At 43.2% G+C, this 24038-nt stretch overlaps 2 protein-coding genes across 3 annotated transcripts; both read right to left on the minus strand.

Annotated features, from left to right (window-relative positions):
• Positions 1 to 3168: 3168 nt before the first annotated feature.
• On the minus strand, positions 3169 to 6678 carry LOC308102235 (uncharacterized protein). Its single transcript, XM_080451850.1, has 5 exons — positions 6560 to 6678; positions 6250 to 6396; positions 4300 to 4392; positions 4145 to 4188; positions 3169 to 3337 (listed from the first exon to the last, which is right to left on the minus strand). The coding sequence occupies exons 2-5, from the start codon at positions 6374 to 6376 to the stop codon at positions 3170 to 3172; spliced, it is 432 nt and encodes a 143-aa protein (XP_080307976.1). The 5' UTR covers positions 6377 to 6396; positions 6560 to 6678; the 3' UTR covers position 3169.
• Positions 6679 to 11837: 5159 nt separating this feature from the next.
• misp3 (MISP family member 3) lies at positions 11838 to 18680 on the minus strand. Of its 2 annotated transcripts, none has more exons than XM_080451994.1 (3): positions 17331 to 18680; positions 15899 to 15972; positions 11838 to 13452 (listed from the first exon to the last, which is right to left on the minus strand). In XM_080451994.1, the coding sequence occupies exons 1-3, from the start codon at positions 18481 to 18483 to the stop codon at positions 13345 to 13347; spliced, it is 1335 nt and encodes a 444-aa protein (XP_080308120.1). In that variant the 5' UTR covers positions 18484 to 18680; the 3' UTR covers positions 11838 to 13344. The 2 variants fall into 2 exon arrangements, with proteins under 2 accessions (XP_080308120.1, XP_080308119.1); XM_080451993.1 differs by having other exon boundaries at positions 15899 to 15975.
• Between the last annotated feature and the right edge of the window lie 5358 nt (positions 18681 to 24038).

Consider the following 24038-nt stretch of genomic DNA (forward strand, 5'->3'; position numbering starts at 1 on the left):
ATATATATATATATATATATATATATATATATATATATATATATATATATATATACACACACACACACACACACACACACACACACACACACACACACACACACACACACACACACACACACACACACACACACACACACACACACACACATGCAAACAACAACTGACACTCATCAGTCTAAACCTGAGTTACACTATTACAATGCCAATGATAATATAGGAACATAGGTTAAACATCATGTACAAACATGTTCATCATTCCAGTTGTGTGGTCTCTCTCATTAATATCCGTCTCTACAAACTCTACCACACGCATGCATGCACACATTTTCGCATAGACACCCACCCGTGGTTAGCTTCACTTAAAGCCTTACCAAGTTGTTTTACTTTCATTTGAAAAGAGTGAGGCCTACTTTTACAAAATGATCAAGCCGGCTCCTTTCACTGCCATGTATTTCATCGAACTTCCAGTGCAAGGTTTGCCACCCGTGAGCGTCATGGCGCATCCCCGGTGTCCAGCTCGTCCCTTCTTTAAATAAGCTTCCAGCAAATAGACACTCAATAGATCCCTTATTACAAAGGGATACAATCTAAGTAGCCTACAATACAGACAACAGGAACCATCACCACTACAACATTATGTAATATATCACTGCATTGTGCATAAAACTGTACACCTCTTCCAGGGGTGCCAGTAAATCACATTTGGCCATTTTGCTCCAAAAAGCCGGTAGCAGTTCCATAAAGCAATCAAGGACCCTTCCATGACTTAACCATCTGACCTCCACATGCATTGCCAAGACAGTGTATACACTTTCAAACTTTTCCACCAAGGAAAGGAACTGTCCGATTCAATGTGAATGAGGCTTCAGTAATATTGTTATGGTGTAATGACTCTTAACTATGCTGTGAAACATGGATTGCTGGGCTTAAACCCACATAGATCGCTGGATAGGCATAGCCTATTTTATTTTATGATCAACACTTTATTTGAGTTTTACTTAAGCAAAACAAATACTAGAAAGAAAAATATACAAGTAAACATATATAATTAAAATACATATATTTATATTTCAATGGAAGTTGCTCACCCAACATATCTCTGCTGTTGGTCAGAAACCAACTATGTCCAAAATATTAGTTTTAAGTTGGTATTGTGACTTCATATATTGTCAGAGACTTGCATGTGTCATTATATTATCATCACTTTGCCCATATACAGCTCAAGTGGAGTTGGGAGGTTTTTGACCAGTGAATGTGGAGATATGTCCATCATTGATTAGAATGACGAAGTCAGACAAGAAAATAAAAGGGGAAAAAAACACCTTAGTTGGAGTTAAGGGCGACAGTTTGAGGACAGTTAGGAGGTTTAGTCAGAAGCGCTTTTAATTGTTTTTTATTGGTTCAATATTTGTAAAAACCCACACACAGACATAAAGGGTGTTCAATAGCACTGATTCAAGAATATAAAACATTTTATTGCGAACGCAGCGGAAGGAGGCGCGCCGAAGGCGCGCCTCCGCGCAAGTGGAGCATACTATGAAACCGTGCTCGGCTTGTGTGTGTCTCTGGGTCTCTGTGTGCACTGCCTGTGTGCACTGCCTGTGTGCAGCTCCTCTGAGATAAGTAAATGTCCAATTTAGACGTACCATACATCAAATGAAAGGTCTTTGAAAACTGAACACACCTGTCAAGGTTGCGTTTAAGCCCGCCCCTTCCCCCGGAAGCCACGCCCCGGAGAAGGCTCCTAAAAACTCCCCATTGAAACCCCATGTTAAATGAAAAGTGCCCGAATCGCTCCCAAACTTTTTCTACCCCCCCTAAGTGGGGGTCTACGAACAAATACATCGGGCTCGGATTTTGGCTCCGCCCCCCCGGAAGTGGGTGAAACAGGCACTTCAAACACTTTGTTGAATTGTTCAAAAACATTCCAAGTTTTTTTTTTGTGAATTTGTATTTTTCTAAGATGCTCCTTTTAACGCAGATTTTTTTTTAAAAAAAAAATAATTTTTTTATTGGTTACTTTTTTTTAAATATTTTTTTTCATTTTTTTTTTCTTTTTTGGCGTTCGCTTACCGCGTTCGCGCGTCTTACTTGTAATAATAAAAAAAAGGAGATAGCAACAATATGCTCATCTGGAAGTTCACTCTCCTTCCGGGTTTGGGCACCAACTCAGTGACAATAGAGCAAGTTCATTAGGGTTTCAGACCAAACATGTGCGTTAGTGATGCACATGCACTACTGCACCTCAATTGGCTGGCATGTTACCTGACTCCCATTTCAAGGCACACTGCCCAAATTTCACAAAACTTTGCCCATTAATTATGTTGAATTGTATTCATTATCAGGCATTCTGTGGGACACAAAACAAAGTGTTGCAGGCAGATGGCTAGGCTGAGCTTGGTACACTGTGATGTGGGCAAAATACCTACTGCAGTTTGATTACTATTGTCAATACTTGCAATATTTATTCTTTATTCAGATCCCCATTATCTTCCGCTGCCGTGGTCACTATAGCCTTCCTGGGGTCCACATAAAACAATACAACATAAAACAACATTAAAAAAATAATAATATATATATATATATATATATATATATATATATATATATATATATATATATATATATATATATATACACACACACACACACACACACACACACACACACACACACACACACACACACACACACACACACACACACACACACACACACACACACACACACACACACATGCAAACAACAACTGACACTCATCAGTCTAAACCTGAGTTACACTATTACAATGCCAATGATAATATAGGAACATAGGTTAAACATCATGTACAAACATGTTCATCATTCCAGTTGTGTGGTCTCTCTCATTAATATCCGTCTGAGAGATTTTTTAATTTGCTTCTGATTTGCTTAATATTTACAGATAATGAGTTCCACTGGTGGGTGGCTCTTTAAATAACTGATATTTAGAGTATATCTGCATTTGGCAATATTTGTTCTATGACAATGGCTTTACTGAGGAACACACATTTAAGTGTCCAGAATTTTCTTTAAGGCCTTTAGATACTGTAGAGGTGCCATCAAATAGAAATCGTAATCAGAAATTGACTGATTGCACCAGTTGAGACATTTTGGTATGTTGGTTTGTATGCAAATCAACAGTGACTCAGTATGCAGTATCGTAGATTGAATCCTGGTTGACGTAAACGTTAACGTTAGCATAGATGTTGGAGTTTGGATCAACAGTGGTCTTGTTGATAGTCATGGGGGCATGAGACACGATGAGAGAGGGGCTCTCTGTTGATTGGTCTTCTCCTCTTGGTTCTTCATTTGTCTAGGAAGAGGTAGAGGGAGTATGTCATAGTTATAAACAAATAAAATATGTTTCAAAAAGTTGAAAGAAAGAGATAAGACAGATAATGAGATAAACATATAATAATTTCCCAGATAATTATGCCAAACATGCAAATTATTATTAAAAACATTGATTATGTTCTGCTGTGAGACAAGAGGGAATGGAATAATAAAAGCAAAAACATACATTGCTTTTTCCATCTATACATACAATACACTAGGCCTCGACTAATTAGTCAAATAGTCGACTAATTAGTCGAGGGGTGTCTGAGTCGACTGCCAATCTCATAGTCGAATCATAAAAAAAATATAGAAAAAATAAATATATATATATATATATATATATATTCTTTTTTTTTTTTTTTTTTTTATTATTCGACTGAGAGATTGCACTTGAGGCACTTGAAGCTGTCATTACATTTATTGTGTAAAGTTCTTCAAGTTCTTCAGAGGACTTATACCTGTATGAGAGCACAGTTGCCTTTCTGCTTCTGCCCTGTTCATGTACAGCTCGTCTTTTGTACTTTGAAACTGTTTGAGTATTTTTCTTGTCACATGGTAGAATTATTTTGTCTTAAGTAAATTTTTCCACCACAATATCCACCAGAAACAGACTGCATGGTTTAGGCCCGGTCAGAGTTTGGTTTAACCTTCATTTAATCAGGAAGTCACCTTGAGATTTACCATGTCAACCATTTTCAACAGAGAGCGCAGAGACAAAACAACATTAAAAAAAAAGTATGCACAAGAAAAGTGTCATAAGACAGTACACTGTCATAACACTCACCTTTCCAACATCTTCAGTAGGGTTCCTGACACTGAGGACAACCACTGGAAAATATATACAAAACATGTAGATGAATGTTCATCTAACTGATAAATATTATTTTATTTCTGTGCGCAGACATAATCTCCCCTGCCTGAGGGAGATATGTGACTCACCTTGTGGTTTTCTGGTTCTCTTTATGCAGAGCATCAGTAGAGGTAGAGCCACCACTGTCACTGCTAATGCAACAGTGAAACCGACAAGCAAACCTAGAAGTGTACATAATTGAGTTACATCAGCATTTGGTGGATGGATACATTTGCAGACAGCATGACATACATGCGTACATACAAAGAAATGTGCGAATTGCAGTTTATATTTGTGGACCTTGTAGTTATCAGAGGAGCGGGTGGATTTGGGTAATACAAAATAATAGCAGTTGGGTGAAATAATACATAACTAGAAAAAGTGCTTCTCGGAGCACAAGTCTCCGCCAGGTCAGGTAGGTTATTGTGGCCTCCTGGTGGCAGAGATATGTGAAAAATGCAGGGCAAATGTTTTTTCTTGGCCTCTAGGGATTGTTTATTTTCAAGTTTCACGCAGATCGGTGCAGTTTTAGGTAAAAACGCGAATCGGCCTGTTATAGCGCCACCATGAGGCTGATTTGTAACATTGAAATGTTTAAGTGGTATTTCTTCCTCAGCCTAGTGGGAATGTAAGTGCAAAATTTCACGGAAATCGCACACTGCGTTCATGATTTGAGGCATTTTGTTCAAAATGGCCCAATCCTGCAAACATTGGAAGCCAACATTAGCCAATCAGGATGGAATACGGACAATCGGACAGATCCTTGTTGATCACATGACTATAGAGATACTGTGTACCGATTTGTGGACAAAATCTGAAAAAAATGGTTTTGTAAAAATCGGCCTCCTGGTGGCGCTATGACAGGCTGATCTGAAAAATGTGGGGCAGAGGTTCTGCTGTGGCATCAAGGGAGTGTGTGTGCACAGTTTCACAGCGACCGGACCAACGGTGGTGGAGATTAGCTGGCCGCAGACAGACGGACGGACGGACGGACACACGGACGAACGGACAGGGGGTAAAACATACTCTCTCGCCATGCTTTTCGGCCTGGCGGAGATAACAATTAACCCATTAAAACCGGGCAAGCATCTGTGTCATTTTAGATTTTAGCATTGGCTATTCAAAAATAGCAGATATACAAGCTCACAGTGCATGAAATCGTTCTGCGCTGCAAGCTTGTACATCTGCTATTTTTGAAGATTTGTGAAAAACCTTGAAAGTGTTAAATGTTGAATTTGTATTATAATTTTTTACACAAATCCCCTCTTCTGGAGGTCCCTGGCACAAAAAAAAATCAGATAAGGTCCGCATCCAAAAGACTGATGTTTCAAACATTATATTCCCAAATATAAATAGTCATTGAGCTGTGTAGGCACTTGTATGAGCCTCATTCATTGTTTATTTTGCATCGGGAGTGCCCTCGCATCCACCAACACATTCTCTCCCAAAAAGAGTCAGGCTTCGCTTTTTTGCTTTTCTTTGCTTTTCTTTGCTACATTGCTATATTGTTGGACGATAATAATTATGCTACAAAGAGGCAAATGTATAGAGAGCAATGGAAAGTGGACGAAACAATGTAGAGCGCACGTTGGGGCTAGTGTTGTAGTGACATGTGATGTGTTGTTGTTGTTGGGTTGATACTGAAACAATGAAATGGCTTCAGGGGGGTGGCTTCAGTGGGGGACAGGAAGTGCTGACTTTTCTCAATTGTAATATAGGATGCCCCCGCCGCAAACTTTGGAAGGCAATCATAGCCAATCGGAAGGGAATATGAAAAATCTGTATGATACATGTTTATCACAAGACTACAGAGAAGTATAAACAATTGTGTTTTGAAGAAAATGCTAAATGGTGGAAAATAGTTCGAAGGAAATTGACGTGGGTTATATATGACCGAAGGAATACGGGGGATTTTTTTTCTTTTTTCCATAGTTTTAGGCCAAAACGTAAAGCAGCCCGTTATAGCACCAAAACAAGTGACTCACTTTGACTATCTGCTGTATTGTTAACTTATTGATATGAGTAAACAGACTACTTACCAGCCCCTAAAGACCAGGGTTCATGAAGCATGGTTGTTGTGGATACGACGAAGATGGTTGTAGAAACAGGATGTTGAAGCGTAGACACGGGAGTGGTCATCTCAGCTGTTGTAAAGGCAGTGGTCATCTTAGCTGTTGTAACTGGAGCTGGAAGCATGTTTGAGAATGCATGAGAAATATATTTGATCAAGTCATGTATTTGTTATAATTTAGTATTATTTTGACACATCAGTAATGTAGTCCTTTCAAGATACAGAGAAAGAAATACAGAACACAGGCAATATTTTAACTTATTGAAGCACAGACTCACCGTCTTTAACATTAAGGTGCACTTGAATATATGAATCGCTAAGACTTCCCTCCAGTCCACAGACGTATGTTCCAGAGTCTAACTTGCTGAGTTTAGTGATTAATACAAATAAGTATTTTCCTGAGTTCGTCAAACGTATTCTATCGCGTATGACAGTTTTACCAGATTCTGCCTTGATAATGATGTCTTTATCTGTGCTGCATGTATTTTTACAGAGGTACTTTGTATTATAGCCAGTGGAAGTCCAGACATCCCAGGCTGAGCAGGTGAAAGACACATCACCCCCGACTTGACCAGTTATGCTGAGAGGTGTTGTCTCCATAATACTCCACACTACAGTACAAGAGGTAAGCAAGGGAACAGCTCATCAGTATGACACACACCTTATTAACTGACAACATGATTTGGTTTCTAGACGCTCCACACAACAGTGGACAGACACAGGATAAGACAGAGACATAGAGAGCATCATACAGACACTCAGAGTCAGAGACAACCACACAGGCAGAGAGACACATGAAAACAAGCAGAGGTCACTCACCAGAAAGCAAACAGTAAATGTAGACATGTCTCATGATGAGCTGCTGGTGACTTGTCCAGTTCTGGAAGGAGACGATATGTGACTTCCTTCATGCTATAAAGTTCTAGATATGTTTACAATCTGTACAAATAATAATAATTCAGGTATTTGTTTTTTAAAAGGCTCCACCAGCTCTTCCTCTAAACTCTACCACACGCATGCATACATTCTCGCATAGACACCCACCCCATGGTTAGCTTCGCCTTACAAAGTTATGTTTTACTTTCTTTTGAATAGAGTGAGGCCTGCTTTTACAAAATGATCGAGGTCACTCACCAGAAAGCAAACAGTAAAAGTAGAGATGATGGCAACGAGCTGCAGGTGACTTATTTAAATCTGCCCGGAGAGAATGACTTCCTCATGCAATGAATAAAGGTCTATCTTTACAATAGATTAACTCCACCCTCTTCCTCTGATCTCTACCACATAATTCACACATTCAAACATTCACACGGTCAGGGCGGAAGCCCCCCCCCCCCCCCGCGCGCGCGCGCACACACACACACACACACACACACACACACACACACACACACACACACACACACACACACACACACTCGCCCGGAGATGATACATCCCACCACACCCCATTCTCAGATTGGATTTCCTATAGTGTGCACAGCATCACACTCAGTCAGTATTATTGGCTGTGGCTGCCTACAATCCTATATGTATTTATTGCATGGATGGCCACTGCATAAGCCCAGCAGAGTATACAGTATAGCCATGCCTTACATTAATTCATAATTCATCGTACGACAGTGTGGCACGTGACAATAACAGATCTACAAGCCCACAGTGTGTTGAGGAGAATAAATCGGGCTTAATGCTTCTTGAAGAAGAACGGAGCAGCAGATAAACAGGCAAGCTTGTTTCACTGTTGTTTTTGTGGTGTGTCTTCATTTGCATCATGGTGTGGAGGTTCTCCCTTTGCCTACTGCGTGCAACGTTTCACAGCAATTGGGAGCTGCGTTCATGATTTGTGGCATTATGTGCAAAACAAGCCAGATGATGGGGAAGCGCCATAGGAAGCACCATAGAAAACAGGGAATCACCATAGGAAGCACCATAGCAAACAGGGAAGTACCATAGGAAGCACCATAGCAAACAGGGAAGCATCATAGGAAGCACCATAGCAAACAGGGAAGCATCATAGGAAGCACCAAAGGAAGGACCATTGAAGACAGGGAAGCACCATAGGAAGCACCATAGCAAACAGGGAAGCACCATAGGAAGCACCATAGCAAACAGGGAAGCATCATAGGAAGCACCAAAGGAAGGACCATTGAAGACAGGGAAGCACCATAGGAAGCACCATAGATGACACAGGGAAGCACGATAGGAAGCACCATGATTTGAAAAAATTGGGGTGGAGGTTCTTCCTTGGCCTAATGGGAGTGTGCGTTCAAAGTTTCTCACTGAACGGTTCAGCGGTGCTTGTGGCATTTTGTCCAAAATGGGCCCTTCCCAAAAAGTTGCAAGGCAATCATAGCCAATTGGAATGGAATATGAGAAATCTGACAGATGCATCTTGATCACATGACTACAGAGATTAGTCCCAAGTACCAAATTGGGTGAGGTTTGGACAAAATCGGTAGCAAAAAGTGTGTTTTGGTCCCAAATTGGTGGTGCATTAACAGGCTGATGGGAAACAAATGGGCCAAAGGTTCTGCTCTGGGCTCCAGTATGTGTACAAGGTTTTACACCGATCGGTCCAACGGTGCCAGAGATTAGCTGCTCACAGACAAACTGTCTCCGGCCATGGCCTTCGGCCTGGCGGAGACATGGCAAATTATTTGCACATGTAACTAAGCCCTATTTTTCTTTGTCATATACTACTGTGTTGCAAAGTGAAAATAGCCGATCAAGTTTAGTTCACAATGTGTGGGCTTGTAGATCTTCTATTTGCACTGTCTTTCACTGTTGGAAAAAACATCTTTTTAACATTTTCCGCTAAAATAGGGTTGCCAGGTTGAAAGTGGCTCTTTCATTTCTCTCTCTCTCTCTCTCTCTCTCTCTCTCTCTCTCTCTCTCTCTCTCTCTCTCTCTCTCTCTCTCTCTCTCTCTCTCTCTCTCTCTCTCTCTCACACACACACACACACACACACACACACACACACACACACACACACACACACACACACACACACACACACACACACACACACACACACACACACACACACACACACACACACACGCCTCCATCTCCACGCATTGTTTTATCCTCCTGACAAAGGGCATCCGCCGCTAATCCTTTAAACACTGACTCTCACACAATGCTGGCTTGGTGAATTCATGCTTGGACAGCTTTTGGAAGACTCTGATAATAAAATATCATGGAAATAAGTCAGTAGCAGGGCAGGCTATATACAGGTTCAGGCTGCTATGTTTGGAGACTTATTTTCGAGTCACCATGTAGATGATAAAACCAGCGATTCCCACTGGTGGGCTGTGAGGCAATTGCAAATGCCCCCCCCCCCCCCCCTAAATAATTATTGAAAACATAACATTCATATAAAAACAAAATAAAACTAAAAAGCCGAAAGGTTGCTGTGTTAAATGGTCAGGACCACTGATATAATTTAGACACCTTGGGACAGGATAATTCAGGGTTCTAGTTTTTAGTTGTCATTGGGTTTTCTAGAATTATCATAAAAATGTATGTAAAAAAATAAAAAATAAATAAAGATGTGTTAAACGTGGTTAACTTTCTCTAAAAGTAAATGCATGTATTTCATTATTTTTTTAATTCTTTTTTATTGAGCATAAGCAGCGCTAAAACATATCTCCATCGATGATCAAAATGAATGTCCTGAGGGGGGCGGCATCAAAAACAGAGGTATGGATCCCCCCATTCTCCCCAGCAAATCAAACCTTGTGGGCCACAACACTCTAAATTACAAGAGAGCTCAGAGGATCTAATGTATCATGTTGAAGTGAGTGTGGTGCAGTGCAGTGTGTGTGTGTGTGTGTGTGTGTGTGTGTGTGTGTGTGTGTGTGTGTGTGTGTGTGTGTGTGTGTGTGTGTGTGTGTGTGTGTGTGTGTGTGTGTGTGTGTGTGTGTGTGTGTGTGTGTGGTATATTTCACACTCGCAGGCATTCTGACTGCCATTACATCACTTACTTTAACCCCATGACTCTGGTGATATACCGTCAAATCTGATAAAGTGGCAGTATTAGGGGAGCAGCCTCATGAATTCAAGCTTGTTCATTTTGAACCATAGACTGTAAAAAAAATATGGACAAAGTGAGCCCCGTTGGTTTCTACAAACCGTTTTGAAGCCACTTTTTCAGCGAATTGAAATCGACCATCTTTGAACTTCCGGTCCCGAAAACGACTGCTATTGGCTGCAACCATAGCGAGGGCGGGTCTTCACTCGGTAGAACCAGTAGAAGCCCTAACATACCCTACTTTAGAATCAATTTAAAAAAGACTTTAAACTAGTGATTGAAAACATAAAGTGTTTATGAAAATGTTTACCGAGGTAATAAAAGTGTAAAGTCCGACCAAAACCTCATTCACTTCTATTGAGAGTATATTGTTCTGCAGCCAGCACTGCCCTAAAGAAGGTGAAATAGTGACATCTGCTGGGCCATTAATTAACTGCATGCTTTAAGAGAACCTGGAAATGAGCTTCAATTCCAGCGCCAGTAGTTTGTCCCTTGTTTTGAACACTTTGAGTTGCCATGACAGGACCCAGGAGGCCAGGACACAGTGTCACTGGCCTACGTCCAGTAAGGATAAGATGATGAATTATTCACTTGAGATTGTGGAGGCCACTAAAGCGTGGTCTGTTACGCTAATCTCACCAATACACAGGCCAATGGGACGGCGACAATGCATAAAGAACGTCTTATTAAACAGCCTCCATGCAGCAATTAGTTTAATGAGTCACAACCAGGGTGAGAGCAGAGTTATCAGGGAGTGTATCGGTGGTTTGGTGACAGTACATACCAGCCCCACTGAGGACAAACATGGACTGAAGGTTTGAGGCAGGGCATGCTGGTAAACCACGTCATGATGATGGTCTATCATCACATCATCTGTACTGCACATGTCTGGTGTGGATAAGATATCAGCATGACACCATTAAGGGTAATGCAATCTGACTGAATCGGCCTGGGAAGTGAAAGTGACTCATAACAAAAAGTCAACTTCTCCTCAGACAATGTGATTCTGTTTAACGATAAGATGATTTACACCAAGAGGAATACACTTTCTTCACTTTGAACACTTCCATTCAGTGTGCAAAGGGGCTTTTACAAAATAACAAGTTATATACATATAATTTTGTCCAAAAACTGAGCACATATTAAATATTTCATACAGTATAGGTCCTCTACTGAGTGCACAATTCAGCTTGCCTGTATTTATGCCCTTCTGTTTTAAAACTAGTGTGAATAAATAAGTGACGCACAGTATATATGGACAGTGATATTAAAAATGCATACTCCTGGCCCGGACGGCTGGCGTAGCGGTCGGGCCACCTAGGCTCATCGCAGTCTGACAGGGTGTCGCGGGTTTGAGTCCCGATCCCGACAACCTTTTCTGCGTGTCACTTCCTGTCTCTCTCTCCCCATATACTATCAACAAAGGCCGAAAAAGCCCCAAAAAAATATATATGTTTTACAAAAAAATGCATACTCCCACACACTTTTCTCTGCTTTATTGATCAACGCTTGAGTCAATGGAAAACGTTGCACACTCTTTGAGAGTTTGCATGTTGACCTGTCTAGCATACAGTGATATTACACAAACAGAAGAATCACCAGCACTCACGCAAAAGTCCTTAGGTAGGCTAATTTTTATTTAAGTAGGCATGTGCAGCATACGGACACATTTCGCGAAGTCTTCAAATGCATCCATAGTCAGGGGCAGTGCAATGTATTATTGTTTGTTTGCCTTATTGTTATGTAATCAGTGTAATCAGTGTAACAATCAATTATAGTTTTATAATGTTTCATAATTATTTGCAAAAGCTCAGTAAATAAACTATGGGAGTAGAAAATAGTCTCCCAAAAGTTATAAATTGTATATTCATATGAAAAATCAGTGCTTCAATTTAAGTTTAGTAAAACACATGGTACAAGATCATGTCTTGCCCCTGGTCTAAAGTTGTGTTCGATTTATTCACATTGCCATCTCTCACATAAACATAAACGTTCAGATTTCAAATATAAAGTGCTTACCACCGAGCCACGGATGTTACAAGGCGACGCGAACCGCGATAAGTACTCGTATCTCCCGTATTGTTCAATAAAAAGCATTTTAATCCCATCGCCGGCCATTTATTTTTTCTTTTTGTAATGTATCAGAGTGCAATACACCTCCCAACCATTAGTGTCGCATGGTTGGAAGCATCAGAGAAAATTTGGAGAAAATGGCCGGCGATCGGACTAAAATGCTTTTTATTGAACAATACGGGAGATACGGGTACTTATCGCGGTTCGCGTCGCCTTGTAACATCCGTGGCTCGGTGGTAAGCACTTTATATTTGAAATCTGAACGTTTATGTTTATGTGAGAGATGGCAATGTGAAAAAATCGAACACAACTTTAGACCAGGGGGACTCGGCACCATGTCATGTTTCAGGGCTAGTCTTGTCTTTGAAATCACAGAAGATTTTTTTTCATTAGGTAGGCCTATGCCACTCCATCCCAATAACTACAGTAATAATTCTGGTCATAAAAAAATCTCCAACGAGGATAAAGTTGGAAAATCTGATAAAGTTCGGATATCCTCTGACATGTATTATGTCACTCCTTCCAAGTGCAGTATTAACTTTTTCTTCCTTTCTTTACTGAACAGTTCTGCAGTGTGTAGGCCAACACTGGTTTCACTGTCCTCAGCCCCAGAAGCAAGGTCGCTTCTTTGCCTGTAATCACTCAGGTGACATGCACAGCATGGCCCTCCTCAGGAGCTGTCCTCTTCTTCCACCCTGAGGGGCTCTTGAGGGGATTCAGTCCTCTGCCAGTACCCTCTTCTCCCCTCCTTTTTGACTCCATCAGTCCTCATCCGCCTTGGTAGTTTTCATTCCCTGCTCCCCACCGACTCTTCCTCCTCAGTTCGTTCCCCTCGCTTGACTTCCCCTGGCGCTTTCAAGTCACAGTCCCTCAGCCTCCGTCTGTGGAAGCCAGCGTCTCTCTGTCTCCTCCTGCCATCCTTTCATGCTCCCTCATCTCACTGCAGCCGTTTCATGTCAGTTGTCCTCCTCCTCCACCTGCTCTCCGTCTCTGTGTCCGTTGACCAGGCCCAGCTCCCAGCGCTGCAGGAGAGGAGTCTTCTGTCTGGGGGTGCGAGGAGGACTCTGAGATGGGGGGGAGGAGGACAAGACAATGTACATACGGTAGGAGAAAAACAGACAGGAGAGACGGATCAATATGGTTCTCCTCCACGGCAAGGCCAGACAGCTCTGAACATGGTAAGTACTGTAGGCTATCTCTTAGATTTACAGATATCTGTTGCTATGTCTGTGGAGAATGGAGATAATGGTTAGAGGCAATCGTGGCGGGAAGGGGAGTTCAGATATGGTGACCATAAAAAATGGTTAATGCTTAATCACTTCAATCCGATTAAAAACATAGTGAAAATAGCAGACCTACAAGCTCACAATGAGTCCGAGTTATGAGCTTGTAGATCAGCTATTTTCAACATTGTTTTGAAATTAAACATCTCTGTAAGCAGTCAAAACAAGTGTTATTATCTTTAACTTTAAAAACCTGGATAATTTGGCAGGGGATGTTGAAAACCGGAACATTAGAGTGCTTTACAGGTATTTGGACTCGGGACACCCAGCTTTAAACCGGGACAATCCTGTGCCAAACTGGGACGCCTGGTCACCGTAGGAGGACAGAATGAAGTGTCTCATATGCAATGCTAATGGCAAGCTGAACCACACAGCTAATTCCTATAGCGCAGCGAAAGATGCTAATGTGAAGCTGAAACGCAGAAACTAAAGCCTGATGCTGCACTCATGGCTAATCAGAGGCACTATAGTGTTCAAAGAGATACAAACCCGCAAGACGGGTTGTGGGAATCACTTGGATTGTCTGTGAACTCTCTTTTATTGACTACAAACATACAGACGCCACACACTCACTCAGCTCTCGCTCTCTCTCTCTCTCTCTCTCTCTCTCTCTCTCTCAACCCCTCTCTTGCTGGTTTCATTTCCTTATCACACCACAGTATAATGATTTGGTCTCCCTGGGAGAGTTCAAAGCCATGTTAAAACAAAACAGCGTAACTGAAGAGTGCAGTTGCTATTCTTAAGCTGGCTTTTGTGTTATGTACGGTATTTGTCATCCCTTGTCTGTTTTAATGTGCTGTATATTCCTTTATTGTTCCTTCTTCCTTTTTTCAATCATGCCCTATTCTATAATTTCTTTGTAACCTTGTAATGGTGTGCTATCTTGGCCAGCTCTCCCTCGAAAGAGAGATGGCAATCTCAAGGGATTTCCTGGATAAATAAATAAATACTTTAGATAAGCTATATTACTTTGTGTAAATTTGCTTATCAGCACTGAGAGTCATGCTTGCTGAGAGAGGGATGTTTAGTGTCTTTATTCACTGGGCCCTGTGCAGTCCGAGGCAGTTCCGGACCTCTGTGCATAATTTAGAATAGCTACCTGTACAGGAAGTGGAGAAATGCTGATCGGGAACAGGGTAATCTTTTAAGTGATAATGTGCTTTGCATGGTTACATGAACTACGCTCGGTTCTATTATTTAGAAAATACTTAAGCTCTATTTTAAACTTTGTTATACGGTGGTGTCGTACGAAAAATAGTGAAAATAGTGAAAAATAGTGAAAATAGCTCATCTACGAGCTCACAATGCATCGCAATGCGGCGTGTTGTTTCTGATATTTTTAAAAATGAATTAAAAAGTGTTGTTGACCTTTCTTGAAAATATCTGAAAGTTTAGGAAAAAATTGAATTTTCTTTGCCTATTGTAGGAAAGGATATTGTGTTGCACAAGATATTTGGATATTCTGCTCTTACAACAGTATATCATTATTAGTTCTCTCAGGGCGCTGATGGGGGGCTGATCAGGGCGCTGATGGGGGGCGAGTACGTCACTTTAAACCTCCGATGACGGTGGTACGGGCGTAGGTGGGTCTCTGTGTGGTTGGGACCCGGAGGGCGAGAGAATGCACTCTTAAGCCTACGATGGTAGTTTGAGGTACCCCGATATTTCTTCTGATATAGACTTGAAGGCTCAGGTCTTAATGCCTGGGATGGCGATTGGTGGTTGGTGACTATACAGTCCACTCAACGGGGTTGTTCTTATATGTCTCTGTGGAGAAGATATGTAACTATATGTACAGTAACTATCCCTCCAAAGCTCTTAGGAATATATCTATTCCTTGGTAGTCTATCTGAGAATATCCTTCTATTCGTCTGGGAGCAGAGCAGAGTCTCTAGGAAAAGGCTGACTTATAACTAGAGATGTGACGTCCTGCTGTCAGCTGGCATTGTGCCCAAATTAGGCGCTTTCTTGCTGGGCGTCGTTTTCTTTGTTACACCTATAATAATGACATGCCCCAAACATGGGCGTCAGGTCGAAAGTGCTTAATATCTTTGTCATGGTCGAGAGAAACTCCCACGTCATAGTTGTTATAGGATGTGTCATTAACAGTAGGTCAACATTCTTTGTTAATGAGCAGTGATATCTATGATCTAAATTTGGAAAAAAAACTCATAGAAAGTGTTGGGTGTGTTTGACTGTATGACTACAGTCAAACAGACTGACTCACCTCAGGCCAAACAAGCTGCTGGTCTTCAGTGAGGACTGGAGGCCACACCCCCAGCCTGCCCAGGGACTGGCGTGCTGCTGGGACACACAGATGGAGGTGGGAGTGGAGGGGTGGAGGTGAGGAAAGGGTTAAAGTCATTATCGTTATGTTTCTGTGATTGTTCTCTTGCTCCACCCTCTAATAATGGGTGGAGAAATGAAACCTGCTGAAAGTGAACGTGTTGAAGCAGCAGAGAGAAATGTAGATACTACTGATGAGGAAGAAGAATAAAGAATGAGAAAAAACTGTCTGTAAAGAAATAGTAAAGCCTGATGATTTATACACCGTCCTATGAATCAAGCATAAGACAGTACAGCTCCTCTGAGTAACACGTGAATATATGCATACATATCCTAACATCTTGACCCAAAAAAACATTTCTAAGTTACTGCAGGCAAGTACTGCATGCATTTTAATATTGTCCTACATTGACTTGCCTTATAAGGCCCCTCTGCCCAACTCGAATCTCTTGCACCGTAGTGTATCAAGATGCATCTATAGACTTCAAACTGGATTTTGGACCCTGTCCTGGTGATTGGCCTCTTGGAAGCGCTTTTGAAGTTTCGTTCTTGCTGACACGATAAAAGGTCAGGACACATGACTCAGGAGTTTCTCCTTGCTCCTTGGCTCCGCTCCGCGCCGCTCCTTCAACGAGCTTGATGCTACAGTACATTTATGTGTTTGAGTTATAGCGCTGTATTTTCTAGTTGGCTAGTGAGCTTATGTTCCCTGGCGTAGAATTATTGCTGCTAACAGCTAACATTGGTTTCAGTGGCTGTCCTCAGCAGTACCACTGGCTGTGAGGAAAATTAAATGATGTGCTCACTGGACTGTTTGAGAGGGTTTTTTATCATCTCGCCACGCACAGATATAAAATTATTTCACATACTACATAAACACGCACGCACGCCCGCAGCCCCGCACGCACACACACACACACACACACACACACACACACACACACACACACACACACACACACACACACACACACACACACACACACACACACACACACACACACACACACACACACACACACACACACACGTATGCATAGACATAGGCCTACTGCATATACACAGACTAGCATGCTCACTTATACACAAAAATACATTTCTTATGCGCATGTATTTAGACATGCAGTCACACACACAAGCAAGCACAACCGCACATGCGCACACACACACACACACACACGCACACACACACACACACACACACACACACACACACACACACACACACACACACACACACACACACACACACACACACACACACACACACACACACACACACACACACACACACACACACACACACACACACACACACACACACACACACACACACACACCAGGCCAATTCCCACCCCCCGCTCTGCACTAACCTGTTGGGGGTCCTGTCAACCCCCTGGAGGGGAGGACAGGCAGGTCAGGAGGAGTCAGTCCATTCAGCAGTAGAGGAGGTGCTATGTGACTGTGTCTCTCTGTACTGGCGGGCCTCACGTCTCCTCCTTTGCTTCCTCTTCTTCCTCCCCCTCCTCCGGCCTTCGTGCCCCCGTACAGACAGCCCCTCTGCTTCCGAAGCTCTCTCTCCCTCTCCTGTGCCTCGCGGATATCCTGTCCCACTTTGTCCAAAGCCATGGAGGAACGAAGCTTGAAGAAGGGATTCTCCTTCGGCGCCACGTCATCTTCTTCCCCCACCTCCTCTTCCTCACTCCCTAAATCCCCCTCGTATTCTCCGCTGAGGGGGGAAGGGGGATGGAGAGTGCCGTCGATTTCTGAGCTGTGGGCACGGGCCGGCGGCCTGGAGGAGTAGAGGGTCCGCGCCGGGAGACTGATGTTATTATTCTCCACGATGATCACCTGACAGCCGGTCCCCTCAGAGAGGCCCGGCCCCTGGGGAGATGGACTTGGGGTCTGACTTGGGCTCAGGAGGTCCAAGCTCTCTCTCCTCTCCGAAAATGAGCCTCTGAGGGTGGATGCTGTCGATGAGGCATCGCCCTGGTTCTCTGGGATGGAAAGGTCACTGGGAGAGACCCGGGACGGCGCCTTGCTCTGCGTAGAGGGAGTCAAAGACATGCCGACGGCCTCCTGGAAGACCTCGAATAGCTTCTGTCTCTCTCTGAGCTGGCGGATTGTCCCTCTGTCATATCCGCCTGGAACGGTACCGATCTTGACCAGATCCTGTTCTCTCTGCGTGTCGATGTGGATCTCCCGCTGCATCTTCTTCCCGGCATAGTGCCTGTCCTTGCCCTGGTTCCTCTCAGACTTGGCGGGCAGCGCCTGTGTAAGGATGGACTTCCTCAAAGGTATCTCAACATACTGCGGGGCGGTGGGCACATTCTGAAGCCCTCTGGACCTCCGCAAGCTGTGCTCACGTGCTACCGCCCGGCGGATCTCTTTCTCGATGGGGGTCTCGTTGCCCGGGGGTGCGGTGGTGTCTGTGGCGTCAGGGGTGATCTCCATAGTGCTGCATGGAGAGAAGTCTGCTGATAGCCCACTGTCACTCTGGCTGTCATCGTATATGTCGCTTTCCATCCTCGTGGTTCTGGTTGGTTTGGAAATAGATATAGTTGAATTTTCTTCTATATTGCCTTCAAGGTTTTCAGCTCTCTTTCTAAATCCAAACACTTTGTCTGTACGGTTCTCCCCCACCGCCTTGTCAGTGTCAAGTCCACTTGCCCTCTGTCCAACTGTTAGCCTGCTTTCTTTCTCTTTCTCTGTGTTTCTCCCCGCCCAGCTGTCCTTTTCTCTCACAGGCACAGCCACAGTACACGCAGAGCCTTGAGTACCTGCCGCTCCCCGATTGGCCGACGCCATGGTAACGGTCGCTAAAGGTGGCGAGCTCTGGCTGAGCACCTGTTGTGCTGCTTCCTGGTTGGCTCCCATGGGGTCATGTTCAGGCTGGCTCTGGGGCAGCTGCCCCCTCTGCTGTTTCCACGAGGAAACTACAGGCTGTGTTGAGGCTGGCTGACAGCTGATTGATGGTTTCATGGAATAAACAGGCTTGCTGTCGCTGTCCAGGCTCCCCCAATGGACACCCAGGGGCTTGGAGTCCACACTCACACACTCTTTGTCTATGTCTTCATCAGCGAACGGAGGAAAATCACCGTCTGCGGGGAAATGGACAGCGCGTGTTTCTACGGTGACCTTGGATACATCTTGTTCAGATTCATTACTGTCGAAACCATCTGCTAATGACTGTGATAACGCCTCTTCCTGGGGCTTTGCACTGTCGTCTCCTCCTATCTCCTCCTTCATCGGCTCTTCAGCTCTATTAACAGCTTCGGGGAGGTCCGGTGCCAGAGGCCATTCTTCACCATCGGAAGATGCCAGGTCATCTGCCTGGTCTGACGCGACCTCAGCGTCAGTGTCACTGATCCAATCAGCCACCTCTCCCTCGAGGCTGGACAAGTCCTCTGCCTCTGTACCTCCCTCTGTGGGTGATAGTCTACAGGGAGGAGATGATGGGAAAGTATCCTGAACTAGATTGAGATACTTTTCAGATTTTTGACACGCTTGTAATCCTTCAGTCGGTTCTGCCTTTGCTAATTCAGTCTCTGTCTCAAGTGACGCCCCAGAGGGGACATGACTCACGTCTATTGGTGGTTCCACTTTGAGTGCATGGGCCAATTCCATTGTTGAAAGCTGACAGTTCTTCTCACACAGATTTTCTTTCTGAGTGCCGGGCTCTGGCACTTCCCTGTCTTTTTCGAGTTCTGCCCTGAGGGCCTCTTTGCCGAACAGAAGTGGGCTGCAGCCTCCAGCAGCATCCAAATCAGCCCCAGTCCAGGACGCGTTGCCCAGCTCTTCTAGTGAACCGCCACTGGCCACGGGCTGCGTTGCCATGCTGAGACTGGGCTGTTTGTACTGACCTGAAATGGTTCAGAACAGGCTGTATTGGAACACAGCCTGCCAGTCTAAGTGAAAGCAGAAGAAAGCTGGAATGGAGAGCAGAGCAACGGGGTGATTAGCAGTGGTGCACTGGTGGACAAAGTACTCAACCCCTATACTTGAGTGAAAGTATACAGTAGATACTCCCAGTCAAATATTACTCATCTAGTGAAAATTGCTCAGTCAAATGTGCACTTGAGTTAAAGTACTTGAGTATTTGCTTTTAAAATGAAAGTATTCAACAAAAAGTACATGCTTTATAAAAAATACTTTAGAATTCAAAAGTACATTTCCTTTTTTAATATCAATGCATATTGAAATGTAGACATTTTCAAGAAGAAATTAATTTAGCAGATCTAGCATTTTCCCTTCCTACAAAAGTACAATATTTGTCTAAAATATAGTGGAGTGAAGGTGTCCAAAAATACTTAAGTAAAGTACAGTATTCAAGTAAATGTACTTCGTTACTGTACCACTCATCACTGGTGATTAGTAGGATTTAACAACGTGTCACATTGAAAATCTTTGAAAAGTATCATTATTAATGACATGTCCAAAAGCGAGACGCCAGGTAGAAAGTGGTTAATCTTCCATTATTTCACGGTGGACAGAGTGACAATGTATTTATTTAAGGGAGTGACTCAACATATTTTTTTATGTGACGTTTACTGTTGAACAGTCCCCTACAAATGCAAGACATTATGAGGACACACTTATTATTCCCACGTCCATATCTATACCACTCATCCATCGTATGCCCGCAAAGCCACCGCCACGTTTACGTCACAGTGTCACGACGAAACATGTGTGCCGTGAAAAGACAAAATCTCAACGACAAAAAAAGGAACAAATTATATTTCCTTCCAGCTTAATGGAGGAGCAGGCTTATACAGCTCAGTGGAGGAATAGCTATTATAGATGCCCCACTTTTAAATGGATTCTGGCTGCCTTAATGTTACCCCAGCCCTGACATGAATTTCTAGCAAAAAATTCAAATGAGAAAAGAGCTGAATATTAATGCGTTTTATGTAAAAAAAATAGTTATAGATTTTTTTTTGACCATACAGCATTCAACAAACATTTCTGTCGGTTGGAAACCTCATATCTCCAAAACTGCTACTTTTCAGGATTCAAATTCTAAAGTATCAAAAGTAGCGGATCTGCTACAAGCTCGATCTGCATCCATGACCTATGGGCAATTTGGTCAGATCTCGAGCTTGTAGATCTGATAATACGCTGTAGTGTGATCAAGTAGGGCGTTCATTTACGAAAAAACACAAAAAAGTTAGAACATGGAGATAAGAGGTTTCTGCCTGACAACAAACAAAACATTTGCTTGCGATACACACACAGCATGACTTCAGATGGCCTCTTATGCTGGCTCTCACTGTTTCCTCTGGCTCTGTAATAGCAGATGCAGAATGTTCTTATTATTGCCTGCCAGGGGGGCAGTTTATAACCCTGTGTTTGGCTTTGGGGCGTGAGGCAAGCGCCACGCATACGACTCCCTTTGTGCAACGTGTGACGTTTTCTGCTGAGTGCACCGGCCTTTAATCAGCTTATATTGTAGGCCTCAGAGCGCCTCTGTGTACCACAATCACACACTCAAAAACACACAAACACACACAAACACGTCTCTATTACTATAGTTGTGAGGACATCAACATTTTGGGACAACATTTGAAAATAGCTGATCGGCTATTATTTGGTACATGACACATAGCTTGCAAGTTGTAACTATAAGTATAGGCCTACATCAGACACAACTCTAATCCTAATCCCTAAACCTAATCTCTAAATGTCTAACCCTAACCCCAACCTGAACCTTTTCCTAATTGTAAGACTAACTCCCCAAATCTATTTTTTACCACGAAACAACCATTCTGTCTTGTGAGGGAGGACCAGGACATTTTTCTATACTTGCGGGGACATTTGGCCCTAACAATTGTAGTAATATAGGAACACGCACACGCACACGCACACGCACACGCGCGCACACACACACACACACACACACACACACACACACACCATCTGTAATAAGAGTAACAGGGTAGTTTGCGAGGATACACATTGGAGTCAGAGCCATGCAATATCTCTTTAGGTTTAATATTTCCCCTTTGACTTCCAGTCCAATAAAACCCCACTATGCCTCCCTCCTCTCTCTCTCTCTCTCTCTCTCTCTCTCTCTCTCTCTCTCTCTCTCTCTCTCTCTCTCTCTCTCTCTCTCTCTCTCTCTCTCTCTCTCTCTCTCTCTCTCTCTCTCTCTCTCTCTCTCTCTCTCTCTCTCTCTCTCATATACTCGTCCTGTGTCTGCTGCTGTATATCTGTATATATTTGTTCTGTCTTTACTGCTGGTTGCTGAGGAAAGCTGTGTTCAGACTTAAAGCTGCCAAAGCCCATATTCCCTCCCATTTCACTCCTTGCCAAGTGGAGCCTGTACTTACTGACATGCCAAGCTGTTTAGCCTGCGCTGGATTCTGGCTGGCATCGAGCCACAAGGGATCATTAAAAGAGGACAAATAGCAGATCTAAAAGCTAATAACGTGTGGCGTAAACTTGCATTGCAACGTGCTGTGAGCTTGTAGATCTGCTATTTTCATTATTTGTCGTATAAGGATATGAGTTTAAGTGGTTAACCGGTCAGCCTGTTGGATGGATGGATGGATGGATGGGACGATGGATGGATGGATGGATGGATGGATGGATGGATGGATGGATGGATGGATGGATGGATGGATGGATGGATGGATGGATGGATGACAGGCAGGCAGGCATACAGACAGACAGATCACACTCACACTGAGGCCATGGGGTAACAATGTGGGCATAGTTAGATAGAGAATGGCGGAACATGGTCTGTAAAGAAGGCAGTCTGGAATATAACAGGTTTATGATGTGTACACATAATAAACACATAATAGGTTTAATGTGTCATCAGAGTAAGAACATTAGTTATGAGCGGGTGGAAGTGGCTCTCAGGCCGCATTGGGAATAGTACGGTTCCTGGTTTGATGCCCGGCTCCTCCTGGGTTGTTGAAGTGTCCTTGAGCAAGATACTTTCAACCCCTAATTGCTTCCAACGAGCAGGTTGGGTGCCTCGTGCCTTGCATGGAGCTTGTGACTAAATAATAACTACATTGCATTGCAACGTGCAATGGAACCAGGCCTGGAATTTCGTCATTTTAGGGGCAAAGCCACTTGGCCTTTGGTGTTGTCCATTTTTTGAGGGCACAAAGGCCAAATGCCAGGGCAGGAAGGCCATCAAAATAAAACAAGATTTTAGTGAAAGAATTAGTTGAATCTAAGGCTTACAGATGTTTTATTTAATATGTAGACTATCTGCAGTGAAATAAATAAATTATGGTATTTACAATCTGATCCATGCTCGGCCCTGGACCAATCAAAGTCACTGGATTGGTTTAAAGATGGGGAGTTCAGAATCTCAACAAAAGACACTGGTGTCTACATGACAAGAAAAACACTGGTGTCTACATGACAAGAAAAACACTGGTGTCTACATGACAAGAAAGACACACTGGTGTCTACATCTTGACAAAAAAGAGACAGAGGAGAAAGTGGTACAGTCAGCTGGGGCATTAAGGCCACTGTGGCCTCAGGGCATGCCATTTGTTTGAGGGGCACAAGGCCAAACTGAGGGACAACGACAGCCATGGCCTTCGTGGCCTCCCTGAAATTCCTGCCCTGATTGGAACACAGGTTATCTTTTTTCCATTTCGTGAAAAGTAACTGTTTTGGAAATACGAGGTTTCCACCCGACAGCAAAGCCATATAAATACACCATTTACCATTTTATGGCCTGTTTCCAGAGAAGCTTGCTGTGACCATTGATAATGAACACCTTCACCATCCTGCCAAGTGCTGGTACTGTGGTTAATAAATGTGTCGGAGTTTCTTTCCTTATCGCAAATTAAAATTGACTGAAAAAAGGGAAAATGATCAGACGGATAAAACGGTTATTATTCTGTGAACACGTGAATGTTATGTCAATGAGCACTTGTGTGAAAACACCTTGTTTAGAGCAGCGGTTCCCAAACTTTTTTGCTCGAAACCCAGAAGAGAAATTTGGTGTCTCCCCAGGATCCAAACTAGTGAAAATAGCAGATCTACAAGCTTCATCGCAACCTTTTAAAAAGCTTTTTATTTTTATTTTTTATGGAATTTATTAGATTTTTGTT

This window comes from Gymnoscopelus braueri, assembly GCF_963280865.1.
Source record: "Gymnoscopelus braueri genome assembly, chromosome: 2".
NCBI classification, from domain to species: domain Eukaryota; kingdom Metazoa; phylum Chordata; class Actinopteri; order Myctophiformes; family Myctophidae; genus Gymnoscopelus; species Gymnoscopelus braueri.

What these genes read in the sequence shown, in the direction of transcription:
- LOC308102235 (XM_080451850.1), bottom strand. Translation starts at nt 6,376, where the DNA reads ATGACCACTGCCTTTACAACAGCTGAGATGACCACTCCCGTGTCTACG. An exon ending in ACCCTGGTCTTTAGGGGCTG is followed by an intron (nt 4,393 to 6,249) that starts GTAAGTAGTCTG and finishes GTACACTTCTAG; the next exon opens with GTTTGCTTGTCGGTTTCACT. An exon ending in GAGAACCAGAAAACCACAAG is followed by an intron (nt 4,189 to 4,299) that starts GTGAGTCACATA and finishes TATATTTTCCAG; the next exon opens with TGGTTGTCCTCAGTGTCAGG.
- misp3 (XM_080451993.1), bottom strand. Translation starts at nt 18,483, where the DNA reads ATGGAAAGCGACATATACGATGACAGCCAGAGTGACAGTGGGCTATCA. An exon ending in GTTGACAGGACCCCCAACAG is followed by an intron (nt 15,976 to 17,330) that starts GTTAGTGCAGAG and finishes TGTGTGTCCCAG; the next exon opens with CAGCACGCCAGTCCCTGGGC. An exon ending in AGCAGCTTGTTTGGCCTGAG is followed by an intron (nt 13,453 to 15,898) that starts GTGAGTCAGTCT and finishes CCCCCATCTCAG; the next exon opens with AGTCCTCCTCGCACCCCCAG.